Here is a 17,684-nt window from a genome sequence, read left to right on the forward strand (position 1 = left end):
CTAAAATACGTAACCCTACAACTGATAACTTTCTTGCGCACCCCTCAATTGCTTCAATTCTTCATTAGGCCAAAATTCCAGTTAGTTAAATGTTTTACCATCAAATTCAAAAAGTACCAAATGCACCAATCTTCTCAATTGAGAAGCTAAACGAGTCAAAAATAAGGTAGAAGAAGCCTATATGGACAATATAATCTAGGATAAAATAAACTGTTAAGTCGAAAAATCTACATGAAAGTTAAACAGCAATTTTTCAAGAAAAAGTCTTCAAGGGACATACTAAAAGTATAACTCAAATAAAAAAGAAGAAAATGGCAGAACCAAGATCCAGGTGGCTTAAATCACCAATCATAATTCAATTAGAATGTTAGGAGTGGAAACTGGGTAGTCAGCCAGCCAACACAATACATAGGCGAAAAGCCTCAGTAGTCAGAATGTACCAGTAACATCTCCTACGGAAACAGTTTTACTGCTCTGTCCCAGCCACCTGCTGTTTCCCACTTGCTTCTGGCAATAGTAATGGCCTCCTTCTCCCCTCATCAGTGCATGAAGGCATGTGATGAAAGCAACACGTTCTGTTCCCTTCCCCTCTTCCCCACCCTGGACCTGGAACAAAGCACCTTCAAGCCAAGGCCTGCTGCACTCAACAGGAGCAGTTGTTAATGGCAAAGCAAGAGAGCAGATGCACCAGGGGAAATCCAATCTCCTAATCATCATATAAACCTCAACTGTACAGTCAACTAAGTTACCACGTTTCCTGGGAAAGTACTGTCTGAAATGTAACACTTAGACACCACTGTGTAAAACATGACACTGGCTCTGTGATTAAAAAAACAAAAACGAAAACCCCTTTGGGAATTAACAAGTGAGGTTTTGCACAGCTACCAGATGATTCCCTGCTCTTACTGGAGAAGTTCCCTCATGTCATTAAACTTATCCTCCTAAATAAAAGGAATGGTAATGAATGGAAATGGTGATGATAATAACAGAGACCATTTGGAAAGTAATTATCAGAAAATATGTTTAAAATACATTTAAAAATGTTTACAATGGTGGGGAAAACTTTTTTTAAAAATGGTTGTAAGCAGGGATAGTATGAAAGAATATGAGGGGAATATTCTGGTGTGATGCTTATGTTCTGTATCTTTAGAGCAGTTTAAGTTGCATGGGTATATTTGTTAAAACTCGTGAAACGGTTCACTTAAGATCTATGTACTTCATAACATGATATTGAGCTCCAGTTTAATATAATGCATGCTGGGTTTTAGGGAGGTGTACTAACGTCTACAACTTATTTTGAAATACATTTTACAAAGATGAATTGATAGGAAATTTATTAATTACAGAATCTGTGTGACAAGTATATGGATGTTCACTGTGAAGCTCTTTCAACTTTTCTTGTATGTTTGAAAATTTCATAATAAAATGCTGACAAAAAATTGCTACACAGAGCCACGATTCTTTTAACATTTTCTGATTTGTGTTCTGACCAATGCAATGCCAAAAGAGAATGAATATGGAAACAATAATTAATCATGACGTAAAAATACAGAGTTCTTTAAAAAAAAATAAACTAAGCACAAAACTGTATCAAATTAGTAAGGCGTAAACTTTTAGTTATCAAAGTTGTTTGATTACTTTGTGGTAACCTATGGTCAATTAAATGAAAACAAAAAAAGCACCAGAGATTTCCCTCAACATTTTAGGTACATGAGATTCAATTTTAATTTCTACTAATTTTCTTTTCAGACTCAGACCAAACTAGGCACAGAATATGAATATGGCAGAACTGATGGAAATGGGGGATCAGGGAAGGCGGAGGGTGGCTAAGAGACTCTATCAAGTAAGGACATAACTATAAAGTAGTAAAAATCTAAAATACTTCTTACAATCACTCTTACCAAAATCACATCACATAAATGGTAATGAAATACAATTTAAAAAAAAAGTTAAACAATTATTAAACAAGCAACAGCCAGCCTCAGTGAGCCTCCAGCCCCTGCACCTCTTGCTAAGTGGCCCCAGACTTGGCTGGCACACGCAGCAGCAGCCTAGATTCACAGTGTGGCTTCACCTGGGAATCTCCAAGCCCAGCACAAGCAGCAGCCATCTGATTGCTTTACAGCTCATGCGGGATGGCCCTAGGCAGAACACAGGCCGGGGGTGACCTTGGCCTGCACCACCTGGGAAATCCCAGAGCTTGCGCACCCAGTGGACAGGTACAGACCACATCAGAACACCACCACCCCAGCCCCAGAACAGCTGATCCTCCACAGAGGGCGGAGTATGGGTGTCAGCGGTCACAACCAGTCCTTGCAGCTGACAAGCTGGGATTGATGGGAAATCCCTCCTATTAACCTGCCAACAGCAATCAAGGCCCAACTACAAGAGGAGGATGTACTCAGCCAGCATGAAGGGCCCACCTCGAGTTCCCAGTTTGGGTGATAGGGGTGACTGTGCCACTGGACCCTACAGGACACCTACTTCATTACGGCATGCTGCCAAGGTGGGAGTCGTAGCAGCTTTACCAAATACATAAAACAAACAAATAGAGGCTGCCAAAATGAGCAGACAAACATGGCCCAAATGAAAGAACAGATCAAAACTCTAGAAAAAAGAACTAAACAACATGGAGATAAACAATCTCTCAGATGCAGAGTTCAAAATACTGGTTATAACGATGCTCAAGGAACTTAGTGAGGACCTAAAAAGCATAAAAAAGATCCAGTCAGAAACAAAGGAGACATTAATTGAAATAAATAACAATTTACAGGGAAACAACAGGAGAGTGGATGAAGCTGAGAATCCAATCAATGATTGATCAAGGAAGCAAAAAACAACCAATCAGAACAAGAAGAAGAAAAAAGAATCCAAAAAAACAAGAACAGTGTACGCAGTCTCTGGGACAACTTCAAGAGGCCCAACATTCACATTATAGGGGTACCTGAAGAAGAGAAAGAGCAAGGAATTGGAAATCTATTTGAAAAAATAATGAAAGAAAATTTCCCTAATTTGGTGAAGGAAATAGGCACACAAGTCCAAAAAGCACAGGAGCCCCAAACAAGATGGATGTAAAGAGGCCCACTCCAAGACACACAATTAAAATGCCAACAGTTGCAGATAGAGAATCTTAAAAGCAGCAAAAGAAAAGAAGTTAGTGACCTACAGGGCAGTTCCCATAAGACTGTTAGGTGATTTCTCAAAAGAAAACTTTGCAGGCTAGAGGGGACTGGCAAGAAATATTGAAAGTCATGAAAAGCAGAAACCTACAGCCAAAATTGCTCTACCTAGCAAAGCTACCATTTAGAATCAGAGGGCAGATAGAGCCTCCCAGAAAAGAAAAAACTAAAGGAGTTCATCATCACTAAACTGTTATTATATGACATGTTAAAGGGACTTATTTAAGAAAAAGAAGATCAAAGCTATGAACAATAAAATGGATGTGTGTGTGTGTGTGTTATCAATAATTGAATCTAAAAAACAAACTAAGCAAACAAGAAGAATCATGGATATGGATAGCATTTCAATGATTGCCAGATGGAAGCCGGTGGGGGGCGGGGGGGGGATGGGTGAAGAGGTGAGGCAATTAAGAAGTACAAATAGGTAGTTACAGAATAGCCATGGGGATGTATAGTACAGTAAAGGAAATGGAGTAGCCAAAGAACTTATATGTGTGACCCATATCCACGGACATGAACAATGCTGTGGGGACTGCCTAAGGGAGTGGGGGATACTGGGTGGAGGGGGACAAAGGTGGAAAAATTGGGACAATTGTAACAACATAATCAATTAAATATAATTTTTAAATAAATCAACCATTAAATAACAGGAAAAAAGTCACATCATGCATATTTCAAGTTTTCAGGATTTCAAGTCATAAATTATCTCCATTTCAGCCATAATAGTAAAGCAATGGACGAATGTGTTTTCCTTATATAGCTAGCTATTCCATTATTTTTTTACTTTTCCCTTGTTCATACTCCACCTAATCCACTCAGCAAATGAGGTTGGCTCTACTATCAAAATATACCCAGAGTCAGATCATTTCCCAATACCTCCAGCCCTTGCTTAAATTACTATAAAGGCCTAACAGCTTCTGTCCAGTCCCTCTTCAGTCTGTTCTCAACAATGTAATTCAGATCATGTCTCTCCTCTGCTTGGAACCCTCCACAGGCTCCCCACCTCCCTCAGAGTAAAAGGCAAAATCCTTTACAACAGCTTAAGGCCCTATCTAATCTGGCCCCTCATGGTCTTTGCTCTTGTTCACTCTGCTCCAGCCACACAGACCATCCCACTGTTCCTTCAATATGCTAAACATCTTCCTGCCTTGGGGCCTTTGAAATCCCTGTTTCTTCTACCTAGAATGTTTTCCCCAAGATATCCACATGGTTTTCTTCTTCACCTCTTTCAGGTCTTTCCTCAAATGATATTCTCTCTGAGATATTCTCTGACAAATCTATTTAAGATTCTACCCTACTACACCCCTACTGCATTCCCTATCTCTTTCCTGCTATATTTTTCTCCATAACATTTTTACCATCTAACATGTTTAACTTATATTGTTTATTGTCCATCACCTCCCACATAAAATAAATTTTTGTCCTATTATCATTGCTATATCCGTGGCACCTAAGACACTGCTTGTCACACACAATGCGAACAACCAATAAACAATGTATTACTCTAATGAATGAATTGACTCTCTAAGCATATTTTACCTGGTAGTAGTGGTCTTCCCCTCCATCTTCTGACTGTTCCAGATTTTCACTGTACCATCATTCGAGCATGTTGCAAAGAGTGAGTGTTCATCAGAGACTCTAATTCGATTCACAGCAGATTTATGTTCATGAAGATGTGCAACTAGTAGCCCTTTAGGACGCCACCCTAAGAAAAAGCAAAGGAAGGTGTCTTTATAAATACAAACTTTCCCTCCCCCGATTCCCCACCTATAATTACCAATACCCAGCATGAGAATAATAATAAGAATTAAACAAAAAGTACCAAGAGACAGCCAATACAGAGTGGTCTACTGGACCATGACAGATACTATTATCTATCAGGACAACCAAGATACCAATTAAGTGTTGCTCAAAAAGCTTTAGAAAGACCTGAGTCCTTCTCTAGTGTTTGAAAAGGCACAACAGTCACCGGCTACCCAGAAAAAAAACTGACGACTTACTCAGAAGGAGGTAATGATTATCCTGACCTAGAGAAAACTGGATGCTAGGAAGGCAGCCTGAGCTGCCTTTGAAAGTCTCAAAGACCCAGATCCACCACACCATAAATGTCTGGCCTTCGGGCACTTACTCAAACTCTATGAGCTTCAATTTCCTCAAATGTAAATGAGGGAAATATTACTTAAACCTAAAGATCACTACAGGAATAAATAAGATGTATAAAGAGACTAACATTGTCCCAGGTCCACGGTAAACACCCAATGCTGATTTCCTCTCTACTTGCAATCATTTATTCTATAGTATCAACATGTTAGTATAAATGGTATTAAAAATTACAACCTCAGAATGCCCATGGATTTTCTAGTACTTTATGACACCTACACCCTTCTGTTTTATTATATATTTTTGCATATGATTAATTTCCTCTAGTAAATTATAAATTCCCTGAAGCCAAGAGACCATGTCTTATCTCTTCTGAATCATTCACAGTATTTAGCACATAACTGTCTTTAAGGTTGATGAATACAATTTTATATGAACTATAACATTTAATCACATTTAATATTACTCAATTTTAAAATAAAACAAAACAAAAAGCTTTGCTGAAGATCATACCATATAGGAGTTAGCACTGTGCCTAATTAAGTAATCATAATGTCATTTTAGGATGAAATTATTTTTTACCAAGAAACAAAAATGAAACCAATACTACTTCCAAACCTGGCTTATTCTAAGATAAAAAAAACACAATGTTTCCCCTTGGATTTCTAGCCCACATGTTTGAGAAGAACAGCTGTACATGATTTTCAAGGAGGATATGCTGGATTTGAAAATCATCAAAACACTTTGCCATGAAGTCTAAATAATCTCCCAGGCTAGGTTGAAAATTTCCCCCTAGAGAAAATCAATTTCACACAACCACTCAAGTGTCGGAAGAAAAAAATTAACAGTCCAGCAGTCATTGCACAATTCTTGAACCACAAAATTTGACACTTTTTCTGTGATTTCTATATAAAATGTATAACTCTGCTTAAGTATAAAATGCTACTTAAAAAAACAGATTCTATCATAAAATAAAGGAGATAGTTTATGGTCAACTTTTTAAAAGCAGGATTGGTAAATAATATTGAACTGTATTACAGAAACAACTTAAATATTCCAGGATATTTATTTTGATGAGAAAATTTATGTGACTTGATATGCCACTTAACACTTAAAAATATTTTCTAAATCTTTAAATCATTTGTCTTTACCAGCATTTTCCCTGAGTTCACAAAAGAAGCCTATAGAAATTCACATAATTTTTAAATCTCTACACATAAGTACATTATGCATTTCTCCTCAGTTTTCAAGATGAATTTTTATTATTAAAATCTATATATAGAAACTCATTAAAATATTTTTCAAAATCTGCAAACCTAATATCAAAGACTAGTCCTACCATATTAAATTGGACAAGTGTGTCAACCTAGCTGAGCCGCATTTTTATCTTAAATTTCTCTAAATATCTTTTAAATCCTATCAGAATATAGGAGTACTTCCTCAAAATCTTAATGTTGATAATTGTTCAGTGGTGGGGAGATCAATGATTTTGTTCTCTTTGCAAAGTATCCATAATTTCCTACATTTTTTAACTTTTGAAAAAGCTAAAATTAAGATGTTAAACACTTCAGAAATTAAAAGTTAAAGTTTACTCCAAGAAGCCTGACTGCATTTATTGAGAAAGCAGCATGACATTAAAGCAGCCAGGCAGAAGAAACCTTACGTAAGTGGGGAAAATGGGCCACAGACAGGCTACAATAGTAAGTGACCTACACAAGACACTGTAAGTTGCTCCTACAGCTAAGAAGATCCACAGTCCACAAGTAATGACTTCTTCTTCAAGGCTGCCAAAGCCATGGCTTGTTCTTACTTCCTTTGCCTGGTAGTTAAATATCAGTACCCTGCCTCAGATTCTAGGCTTCGGCATAGGCTGAAACACCACCCCCTAACAATGGCACCTTACCAGGTGGCGGTGGTTTACTCTCCCACTCAGCGTTTTCCATCATCTGCTTAGCTATCCTCTCAGCATTACACTGCTCCCGCTTTTGTTGTATGAGTTGCTGAAGCTCTGTTTTACAAGTTGTGATCCGAATTTGGTAGGTGGATGGTAAAATTGTACTACTTAAAACCTGTATTGTTGGTTTTCTACTTTGGACACTTGTCACTTCTGGAACCTGCAAAACAAATAGAATTACAGGTATTTATGTCAAAAGCAAAGTATATTTGATGATAAAAACGTACCTATATTCCCTTTATTCATTGTATCGGCTTTTCGTCCTAATTAATGTACCAATTTTTCAATCCATTTAAATCCGTGTTTTCAATGAAAACCTAGTTAAAATGAAGTTAAACCAGAAATATTATATTTCCAAACTTCTACATTAAAAAAAAATTATCAGTGCAGCAATAACATTAAACAAAAATCCTCATTAAGTGAAAGAAGAAACAGAACTTTATCAGTCTGTTCAGTTAACATTTTCATTTAAAATATGACTGGCTAGAGAAGAGTTACCTTAAATTATAAACTTATTTCAAATACATCAAAATCATCATGACATTTTCACACATGGCAAACTTGGGACTTTTCTTCCCAGAAATATTTTTGTTATTTTACAGATATAACTATGTTATATTAGAGGAACAATAAAAGGAGATTTAAATGGTTCACTACCAACTAATTATAATCACAGTTCATAATGAGGTTTTCAATCCACAATTTCAGAACACTTTATTAATGAGTACTCTAAAACAAGTCCTTTCTGATTCTTTCAATAACTAGATTTCCTCTTGGTTATCAAATTGAACATAAAACTGTCTTAAAAAGAAACATCTCCTAGAGGACAAGTCACTATATTGATTTTTCCAACACAGTACACAGCCTTTAAACATCCAAAATAGAATGTAATCAAAAGAAAAAAAGAGGACACTTCCGACTTCCAGCCAAGATAGAGGCATAGGTAGATGCACTTTGTCTCCTCACACAACCAAAAGGACAACAACAAATTTAAAAACAAAAAACCAGAACTGCCATAAAATTGAACTCTGGACGTCCGACAACCAAGAGATTAAGGAAGAAACATTCACCCAGACTGGTAGGAGGGGCTAAGAAGGGCAGCCAGGGCTGAGAGCACTAGGGCAAGTTGGCAGCTGGAGGACCCAGCGGGCGAGGCATCGGCTGGCAGACCAGGCGGTCCCACATTTGCATGCGGATAAACAGGGAGAGACAGCTGGGGAGCAAGACAGGCCCCGCAATCCAGGGTCCCAGTTTGGAAAACTAAAGCCTCAAAACCTCTGGCTATAAAAATCTGTGGGAGTTGTGGCTATAGGAGAAAATCCTGGCCTCACAGGAGAATTTGTTGGAGAGACCCAGAGGGTCCCGGAATGTACACAAAACCATCCACCAGGGAATCAGCACCAGAAGGGCCCAATCTGCTTGTAGGTTGCGGGGAAAGTAACTGAAGGCTGGTGGAGAGCCAAGCAAATGGCAAACAGCATTGTTCCCTTTCGGACCCCTCCCCGACATACAGCGTCACAACACAGCAACCTGGTTTGCCCCACCCTGACAAATACCTAAGCCTCCACCTCTTACAATGTAACAGGAGCACTGAGACAAAGAAATATGGCCCAAATAAAAGAACAGACCAAAGCTCTGAAAACAGAACTAAGAGATGAAGAAATAGTCAACCTATCAGATGCACAGCTCAAAACACTGGTAATCACGAAGCTCACAGAAATGGTTGAATATGGTCACAAAATGGAAGAAAAAGTGAAGACTGTGCAAAGTGAAATAAAGAAAAATACAGAGGGAACCAACAGTGAAAGTAATGAAACCGGGACTCAAATCAACGATTTGGAGCAGAAAGAAGAAAGAAAAATTCAGCCAGAACAGAATGAAGAAATGAGAATTCAAAAAACTGAGGAGAAGCTTAGGAAACTCTGGGACAACTGTAAACGTTCCAACATCTGAATCACAGGGGTGCCGGAAGGAGAAGAGGAAGAACAAGAAATTGAAAACTTACTTTAAAAAATAACAAAGGAGAACTTCCCCAGTCTGGCAAAGGAAACAGCCTTCCAGGAGGTCCAGAAAGCTCAGAGTCCCAAAGAAGTTGGGCCCAAGGAAGCACACACCAAGGTAGACCATAATTAAATTACCCAAGATAAAAGATAAGGAGAGAATCTTAAAAGCAGTAAGAGAAAAGGAGACAGTTACCTACAAAGGAGTTCCCATAAGACTATCAGTTGATCTCTCAAAAGAAATCTTACAGGCAAGAAGGGGCTGGCAAGAAGTTTTCAAAGTCATGAAAAGCAGAAACATACATCCAAGATGATTCTATCTAGCAAAGCTATCATTTAGAATGGAAGGGCAGATAAAGTGCTTTCCAGATAAGATCAAGTTAAAGGAGTTCATCATCACCAAGCCCTGATTATACGAAATGTTAAAGGGACTTATCTAAGAAAAAGAGCAGAAACTATGAATAAAATGACAACAAACTTACAACTATCAACAGCTGAACCTAAAAAATACCAAAAAACCCCAAACTAAGCAAACAACTAGAAGAGTAACACAATCACAGAAATGGAGATCAGAGAGGATGGGGGAGAATGGGGGGGAAAGATACAGGGAATAAGAAGCATAAACAGTAGGTACAAAATAGACGGGGCGGTTTATAGTAGTATCGGAAATGGAGAAGACAAAGGACTTATATGTACAACCCATGGACATGAACTCGGAGTGGGGCCAATGGTGGGGAGAGGGTGGGTGAAGGATGGAGGGGAATAAAGGGGAGAAAAAAATGGGACAACTGTAATAACATAATCAATAAAATATGTATTAAAAAAATTTTTTTTAAAGACAAAAGGAGGACTATTGCGTAGGTGACAGTACCTGCGGAGAAGTTGACAAGGGGGCACAAATGCCAGCTGAGGACTCAGAACGAGGAGGCTTCCCAGTCTGAATCACCTCCTGGTCACTCCCTTTAGGTAGGGCCTGTGCGATGTTCGGCGGTTCCAGTGACCCAAACATGCTTTTCCATTCTTCATTTACATTTGAGTCTTGTTTCACATGTTTTCTAGCTATGAAAACAGATTCAGAATAGACAGAAGCCTATAAAACCAGTGTGTGCTTTTATTGCTTTTTTTGGGGGGGGGGGCAGTGGAGAGCAATGGACTTCCCATCCTATTTGTTCTTTATGATCTCCAATTTATTTATATTTATGTAACAACTCACTAACTCTTCATCTCTAGGGCAGATGGAACAGATGCACTTTCAGTGGTGTTAGTAATTAGACCTAATTGCTTCCTAGTTTCCCAAGACGAACTCTATTTCAAGTTAACTACTTCATCTGAAGAACCAATAATAAAAACTTTTTCAAATGTCACTGACCACAGAGCTAAATATGACCTATTTCTAGTATCAGTCACTTAGGAAAACAGAGTAAAAATAGAAGAACTAAAAAAATCAATTGATATTCAGCTACCTCCTGACCATAAACAGATGAGAAATCCTTTTTTAATCATTGTCCAATTACAAAAAGTATATAAAGTAACACAAAGTTCTATTATTACCAAAATGTTACATGAATTACTCTCATAAGTTTGTATACCTCATAACAAAATAGCTTAATAATATACTGCCATATTATTTTACAAAAATAATACTGTTAAACAACTTGATTTCTCCTATTTAAATATGTTGAACATTTATTTCACCATTCCCCTACTAATGGACACTTCAATTACTTTCCTTTTTCCACTCACTGAGAATGCTCTTATACGTATTTCTTCACATGCATGTCAGTTTTAGTTAGGAGACATTTCCAGAACTGAAAACATTGAGTCAAAGAGTAAGGACATTCCCCTCTAACAAAAATATGTCCAATTTATAATCTCATCTACCGGGGATGAAATGCCTATTTCCCTACACCCCTGCTAACACTAGGCAGCATCAGTCTTTGCTATAGCAATCACACGGGCAGAAAATGACACCCCATTGTTGTAATTCACATTTCTTTATTTACCTTTCCAAGCATATGCATTTCTATTTTTCTATCGATTGTATGTTCAAATCCTTCACTATTTTTCCTGTGGAGGTGCTTGCATTTTTCTTATTAATCTATGAGTGCATTACTTATTATGAACGCAAATCACTGCTAATTAAGTCACAAATACTTCATCCCAAATCTGGCAGTTAGAGGTTTATTTTTAAACACAATTTATTTGCTGCCCTCATAAGCTGATACTTGAATAGACAGATTTTTAAAGGCATGCACTGAGAAGTGAGTACATCTCCAAAAAGGGTTACAAGAAAGACTTGAGACCTTGAAAACCTCATACAATCAATGCCACTGTTAACCATTACAAGAGCTGACAGTTCTAAATCTCAAGGCTTCAAATGGTTAAGTCTTCTCTGGTCTCCAATCTCTTGTATTTCATTGTTAATAACAAGACTATTCTATTCAGTTCACTGGGCATGACTCACTAATAACAAACTAGAAAACAAAATCTCATTGTACATAGACTATTAGCTTTGGGTTAGTGTTCAAAGGATTAAAAAACTGAGCCCTGGCTGGGTATCTCAGTTAGTTGGAGCATCGTCCAGAAACACCAAGGTTGTGGGTTCAATCTCTGGTCAGGGCAAATAAAGGAATCAACCAATGAATGCGTAAGTAAGTGGAACAACAAATCAATATTTCATTTATTTTTTTTCTCTCTCGAAAAACAACACATTTTTAAAAAATTATTAAAAAGGATTAAAAAATAGAAATTCATCTTCAATCATACACATCCACAGAGGCAACATGCTTTTATTATAAGAACTTTTATTACAAAGGCTTTGGAGTCAGGCTTTGATTTGAATCCTGATTCTGACACATACAGAGCCGTGATTTTGGCAGGTAACTGAATTTCTTAACTGTTAGTTCACTTCCTCACTATTCCTCCTCTAAGTCTCCCTGCTACATAATGGAGTCACTCACTGTACATGAAAGTTCTACATCTGAGATATGTGACTAAAGCTAAAAGTGGGTTTGTGAAATAACGAATAGCGCACGCTAACCACACACACACACACAAATGTACTAACCTCGCTTGTCATCTGGTTCCTGTTTGATTTTAACAAGATCTACTTGTCTCCCAGTTATGCCCAAGGCTGCCAAGTCAATGACACCTTTCTGACTATTGTCATGAAGATGGCTCTGGTCCACTATGTTGGCCTTTGCTTTGTTGGATTTCATCATGAAGTCTTTCAGTGCCAAAAGTTTGTCTTCTTCTTCCTCTGTCATTCCCTAAAGCCAAATAAAGCCGTATGTTATAGGTTATTTTTGCAAACAATAACAATAGGCCTCAGAATGACTAACAACTGAAAGGTCACACCACCCAACTTAAAATTCTAAGTGTCAGCATGGTAAAATGAAGCAGGCAACAGCAAGAGAAAAAGAAAGTATCAATACAGAATAACATCCCGCAACTCTGATCTCCCAAAGTATACTCTCTCCATTAGGGCACTTTCTATGTATCATGATTTATATCTCAACTTTTTTTATAAATGAGATATTCAAGTATAATTCACCTTTGAAATCTCCAAAGAACTGAATGCAGTGCCTGGTATCTAGTAGATCTTTTAATATAGAACTTTAAATAAACAAGTATTTCATATCTAAACCAAAATTCTGGTAATACACTATTAAGCAAAAGAAGGTATATCTACTTTCACCTTGCTCCTGATAGTGCTGAGAATATTAAATGAGACCGTATGTGAAACCACTCTATGATACAGAAAACATTCTACACACCTCCTGAATTCAAGACATGGTGGCAGAACTACAAATGTGAACACACCCACTAGCATTTTAGAATAAAGCTCTGACTGGAGTCAAACTGCCTAGGTTCAAATCTCAGCTCCATTACTTACTATCTTTGTGACCCTGGGCAAGACACTCAATTTCTATGTACTGGTATTTATAAAATAAGGATCATTGCTAGCGACCATCTTACAAAATTACATTTTTATAGGTTAATCCACCCAAGACACTCAGAATACTTGAAACTGTCTAACAGCTAGTAAACATTAAATAATTAATTGAATGTGTAACTTAAATACTCGGGTAAATGAAACTGTTCTGCATATTCTTTTTAGCTTTCCAACTACACATAGACTCTTCTAGAATGTTTTTATTATGCAAATAAAAAAATTAATAAAATGTAAATGGCAATTCACTAGGCTTCAATCAAGAATCTCACGAGAGTTTAAAGCAATATTCACAATCCAGTGATAGTAAGACAAACAAACCCTAGAAAGTTAAAAAGCTAAGAAAGAATAGAATAAAATCGCATTAAAGTACAATAATCACAGAGAAAACTTTGACTTTTTTAAATAACCACCTGAAATTCATTTATTTTTAACTTCTCATAAAATCTGCTTAAAGTAGACAGTGTTTTATCTACAGTAAGAGTTACATTCTTTCTTAAGTTCACAAGAGAGAGGAGGGCTCTGCTTTGGAACGCAAAAGGGAGGGCCGTCATAAGGGCCATTAAAAGGACTCCAGCATTGACACATGCCACAACATGGAGAGCCTTAACAATATCTTGCTGAGATGCCCTGGCCAGGCGGTTCAGCTGGGTGGAGTGTCATCCCACACACCAAAAGGTTCTGGGTTCTATCCCCAGTCAGAGCACATAACTAGGTCGCAGGTCTGATCCCAGGTCTGAGCGTATATGGGATTTCTTTCTCACATTGCTGTTTCTCTTTCTTTTTCTCTCTCTCCCCCCACCACCCTTCCTCTCTAAAATCAATAAACATATCCTTGGGTGAGAATAAAATATATATATATGTATATACGTTTATATGTATATATGTATATGTATATAAACAAAATATATATACATATACATTTTGCTAAGAGAAAGAAGCCAGACACAAAAGGCCATATATTGTATGATTCCATTCATATGAAATATCCAAAATAGGCAAATTTGTAGAGACAAAGTAAATTTAGTTGTTTCCAGGGGCTGGAAGAAGCAAATGGGAAATGATTGCTATTGGGCATGTGGTTTCTTTTTGGATGATGAAAATGTTCTGAAATTAGATAACTGTAATGGTTTCACAACTCTGTAAACATATGAAGACCACTGAATTAAACTGTACCTCAATAAAATGTTAGAAATGCATCATAAAGAAAAAAATCTGACAAAAACACTACAAAAAAGGAAAACTGAACAACAAATTATTCATAAACCTTCATGCACAAATATTCAATTAAGGATCAATAAATCAAATCCAGACTATATAAAAATGCATTTTATATAATATTTATGCTACTTTATATATATTATTTATATATTATATTTCTCATTTTTACATTTATGCATTTTGTAATAAAAATGTATTTAAATATAAATATAGTTGTATTTAGTCCAAAAATCCTGGAAAAACAGGTTAATATCACAGGAAAATCAAAGTGTAATTCACATTATCAGAAGAGAGAAAAAACATAGAGTGATCTCAACAGGTAAAGAAAAGACACCTGATAAAAACTAACATTCTTCCATAATAAGCCTCCTAGCAAGCCAGAAATAAAATTTCCTTAATCTGATAAAAAGATTGTATAAAAAAATATTGGGAATGATCACCCAAAATGGTATAATGTTGAGAGTTTTCCCAATGAGACAGGAAACAAGACAAGAATGCCCACTATCACCAATTCCATTTAACACTATACTGAAGATTCCAGTTATTTAAAGAAGTCAAGGAAAACAAAAGTATTTAGATTGAAAAAATGAAGAGTACTGTTATTATCCACACACAATATGATTGTGAATATACAAATTCAAAAGAAACATACAAGCAAGTCATTAGAAATGATAAGTTTTACAAGGTTGCTGGATACAAGAACAATATAGCATTATTCTTCTATACACCAGCTACAAAAATAGTTTTTAAATATATCAATTATAATAGTATTAAAAAATCAAACACCCAAAATATTTATAATAGTATATAAAACTCTACAAAGTAAACCATAAAATCTTACTGAGATAAATCAAAGAATAGCTAATTAAATGAAGAAGTATAGCATATTTATCAACCAGAAGACTCAATATTGTCAATCTTCTCCTAGGGGTTTATTGGTGCCATTTTTCCAACAGCATCTGCTCACTTCATGTCTCTGTGTCACATTTCGGTAATTCTCACAACATCCCAAACTTTTTCATTACTGTATTTGTTACGGTGATCTGTTATCAATGATTTTTAATGTCACTAATGTAATCATTTTGGGGAGCCACGAACTGTGACCATATAAAATGGCAACCTTAACAGATAAATGTCGTGTGTTCTGACTGCTCCACCAACCTGTTGTTCCCTGTCTCTCTCTCGCCTCAGGCCTCCCTACTCTCTGAGGCAAGCCATATTGAAATCAGGCCAAATAATAACCCTACAAATGGCCTGTAGGTGTTCAAATGAAAGGAAGAGTCTCGTGGCTCTCACTTTAAATCAAAAGCTAGAAATGATTACGCTTAGGGGGAAAGCATGTCCAAAGCTGAGATAGGCCAAAAGTTAAGCCTTTTGTGACAAACAGCCAAGTTATAAATGCACAAAAAAAGGTTTTTGAAAGAAACTAAAAGTACTACTTCAGTGAACACACAAATGGTAAGAAAGTAAAACAGCCTTATTGCTGATATGGAAGAAATTTTAATGGTCTAGAGAGAAGATCAAACCAGCCACGACATTCCCTTAAATCAAAGCGCAATCTCGAGTAAGGCCCTAACTCTCTTTATTTCTATGAAGGCTGAGAGAGGTATGGAAGCTGCAGAAGGAAAGTCTGAAGCTAGCAGGGGTCGATTCATGAGGTTTAAGGAAAGAAGCCATCTCCACAACATAAAAATGCAAAGTGAAGCAGCAAGTGCTAATTTAGAAGCTGCAGCAGGTAATCCAGAAAATCTGGCTAAGATAATTAATGAAGGTGGCTACACTAAACAAGAGATTTTCAATGTAGATGAAAAACCCTTCCACTGGGAAAAGACGCCACCTAGGACTCTGATCGCTAGAGAAGTCAACACTTTGCTTTAAAGCATCACAGGACAGGCAGATTCTCTTGCTAGGGGCTGATGCAGCTGGTGACTTTAACTTGAAGCCAATGCTCATTCACCATTCTAAAAATCTTCAGGCCCTGAAGAATTATGCTAAATCTACTCTGCCTGTGTCTATAAATGGAACAACAAAACTTAATGACAGTACATCTGTTTACATCGTTTACTGAATATTTTAACAGACTGTTGAGCCATACTGCTCATAAAAAATTTCTTTCAAAATATTACCGCTTATAGACAATGCACTTGGTCCCCCAAAAGCCTTGATGGAGCTATACCTGAGATTAATGTTGTTTTCATCTGCAGTCCATCAATCAAAGAGTAATTTCAGCTTTGAAGTCTTAGGATTTAAGAAATACATTTTTTTAGAAGGCTACACCTGCCATAGGTAGTGATTCCTCTGATGGACTTAGGCAAAGTCAATTAAAAACCTTCTGGAAAGACTTCACCATTCTAGATGCCATTAAAAATATTTGTGATTCATGGGAAGAGGTCAAAATATCAACAGCAGGAAGTAACTGCAGATGTGGTAGAAACAGCAAAAAAACTAGAAGTAGAGCCTGAAGATGTGACTGAATTACTGAAATATCATGATAAAACTTTAATGGATCAGAAATTGCTTCTTATGGATAAGCAAGTAAAGTGGTTTCTTAAGGTTGAATCTACTCCTGGTGAAGATTCTATGAAGACTGTAGAAATGGCAACGAAGGATTTGAAATATTACCAACACTTAGTTGATAAAGCAGCGGCGGAGTATGAGAGAACTGACTTCAATTTTGAAAGAAGTTCTACTATGGGTAAAACACTAGCAAACAGCATCACATGACACAGAGAAATCATTTCTGAAAGCACGAGTCAAGTGTTAAGACAAACTTCATTGTCGTCTTAATTTTAAGAAAGTGCCACAGCTAACACCAACCGTCAGCAACCACCACCCTGAGCAGTCAACAGCCATCAACATCGAGACAAGACCCTCCACCAGAAAAAAGATTACAACTTACTGAAGGCTCTGACAATGCTTAGCATTTTTTTAGCAACGAAGTATTTTTTAACTAAGCTGTGTACAGTACATTTTTTAGACATAATGCTATCACACACTTAATAGATTACAGCATAAACAAATTTTGTATGTTCTGGGAAACCAATACTCTGTGTGACTAGCTTTACTGTGACATTTGCTTTACTGCAGTGGTCTGACTGAACGCAGTGTTTCCAAGGTATGTGCCTATAACAAACAATGTATGTATGAGAGAAAATGACCTGAGGTCGGGAAAGAGCAAGAAGAAAGCAGTAAGCCAAACAATTCCCAGACCTCACTTAAGAGTGGGAATCATTCATGTTCCCACCAGCCAGAGGAGAAAAGAGCTCTTACCACACAAA

General features: G+C 37.0%; 1 protein-coding gene across 2 annotated transcripts in view; it reads right to left on the reverse strand.

Annotated features, from left to right (window-relative positions):
• Positions 1-17,684, reverse strand: part of PIK3R4 (phosphoinositide-3-kinase regulatory subunit 4) — a 66,578-nt gene that overhangs the window by 18,920 nt on the left and 29,974 nt on the right. For both annotated transcript variants that reach the window (XM_054595812.1, XM_054595809.1), the window contains exons 10-13: positions 12,301-12,502; positions 10,105-10,292; positions 7,183-7,393; positions 4,719-4,884 (exon numbers count right to left, since the gene is read on the reverse strand). In XM_054595812.1, the coding sequence (XP_054451787.1) occupies positions 4,719-4,884; positions 7,183-7,393; positions 10,105-10,292; positions 12,301-12,502 (767 nt within the window). The remainder of the gene's footprint in view (positions 1-4,718; positions 4,885-7,182; positions 7,394-10,104; positions 10,293-12,300; positions 12,503-17,684) is intronic.

This window comes from Pteronotus mesoamericanus, unplaced genomic scaffold, assembly GCF_021234165.1.
Source record: "Pteronotus mesoamericanus isolate MK-2021 breed Mesoamerican mustached bat unplaced genomic scaffold, CSHL_Meso_final scaffold_54, whole genome shotgun sequence".
NCBI lineage: Eukaryota > Metazoa > Chordata > Mammalia > Chiroptera > Mormoopidae > Pteronotus > Pteronotus mesoamericanus.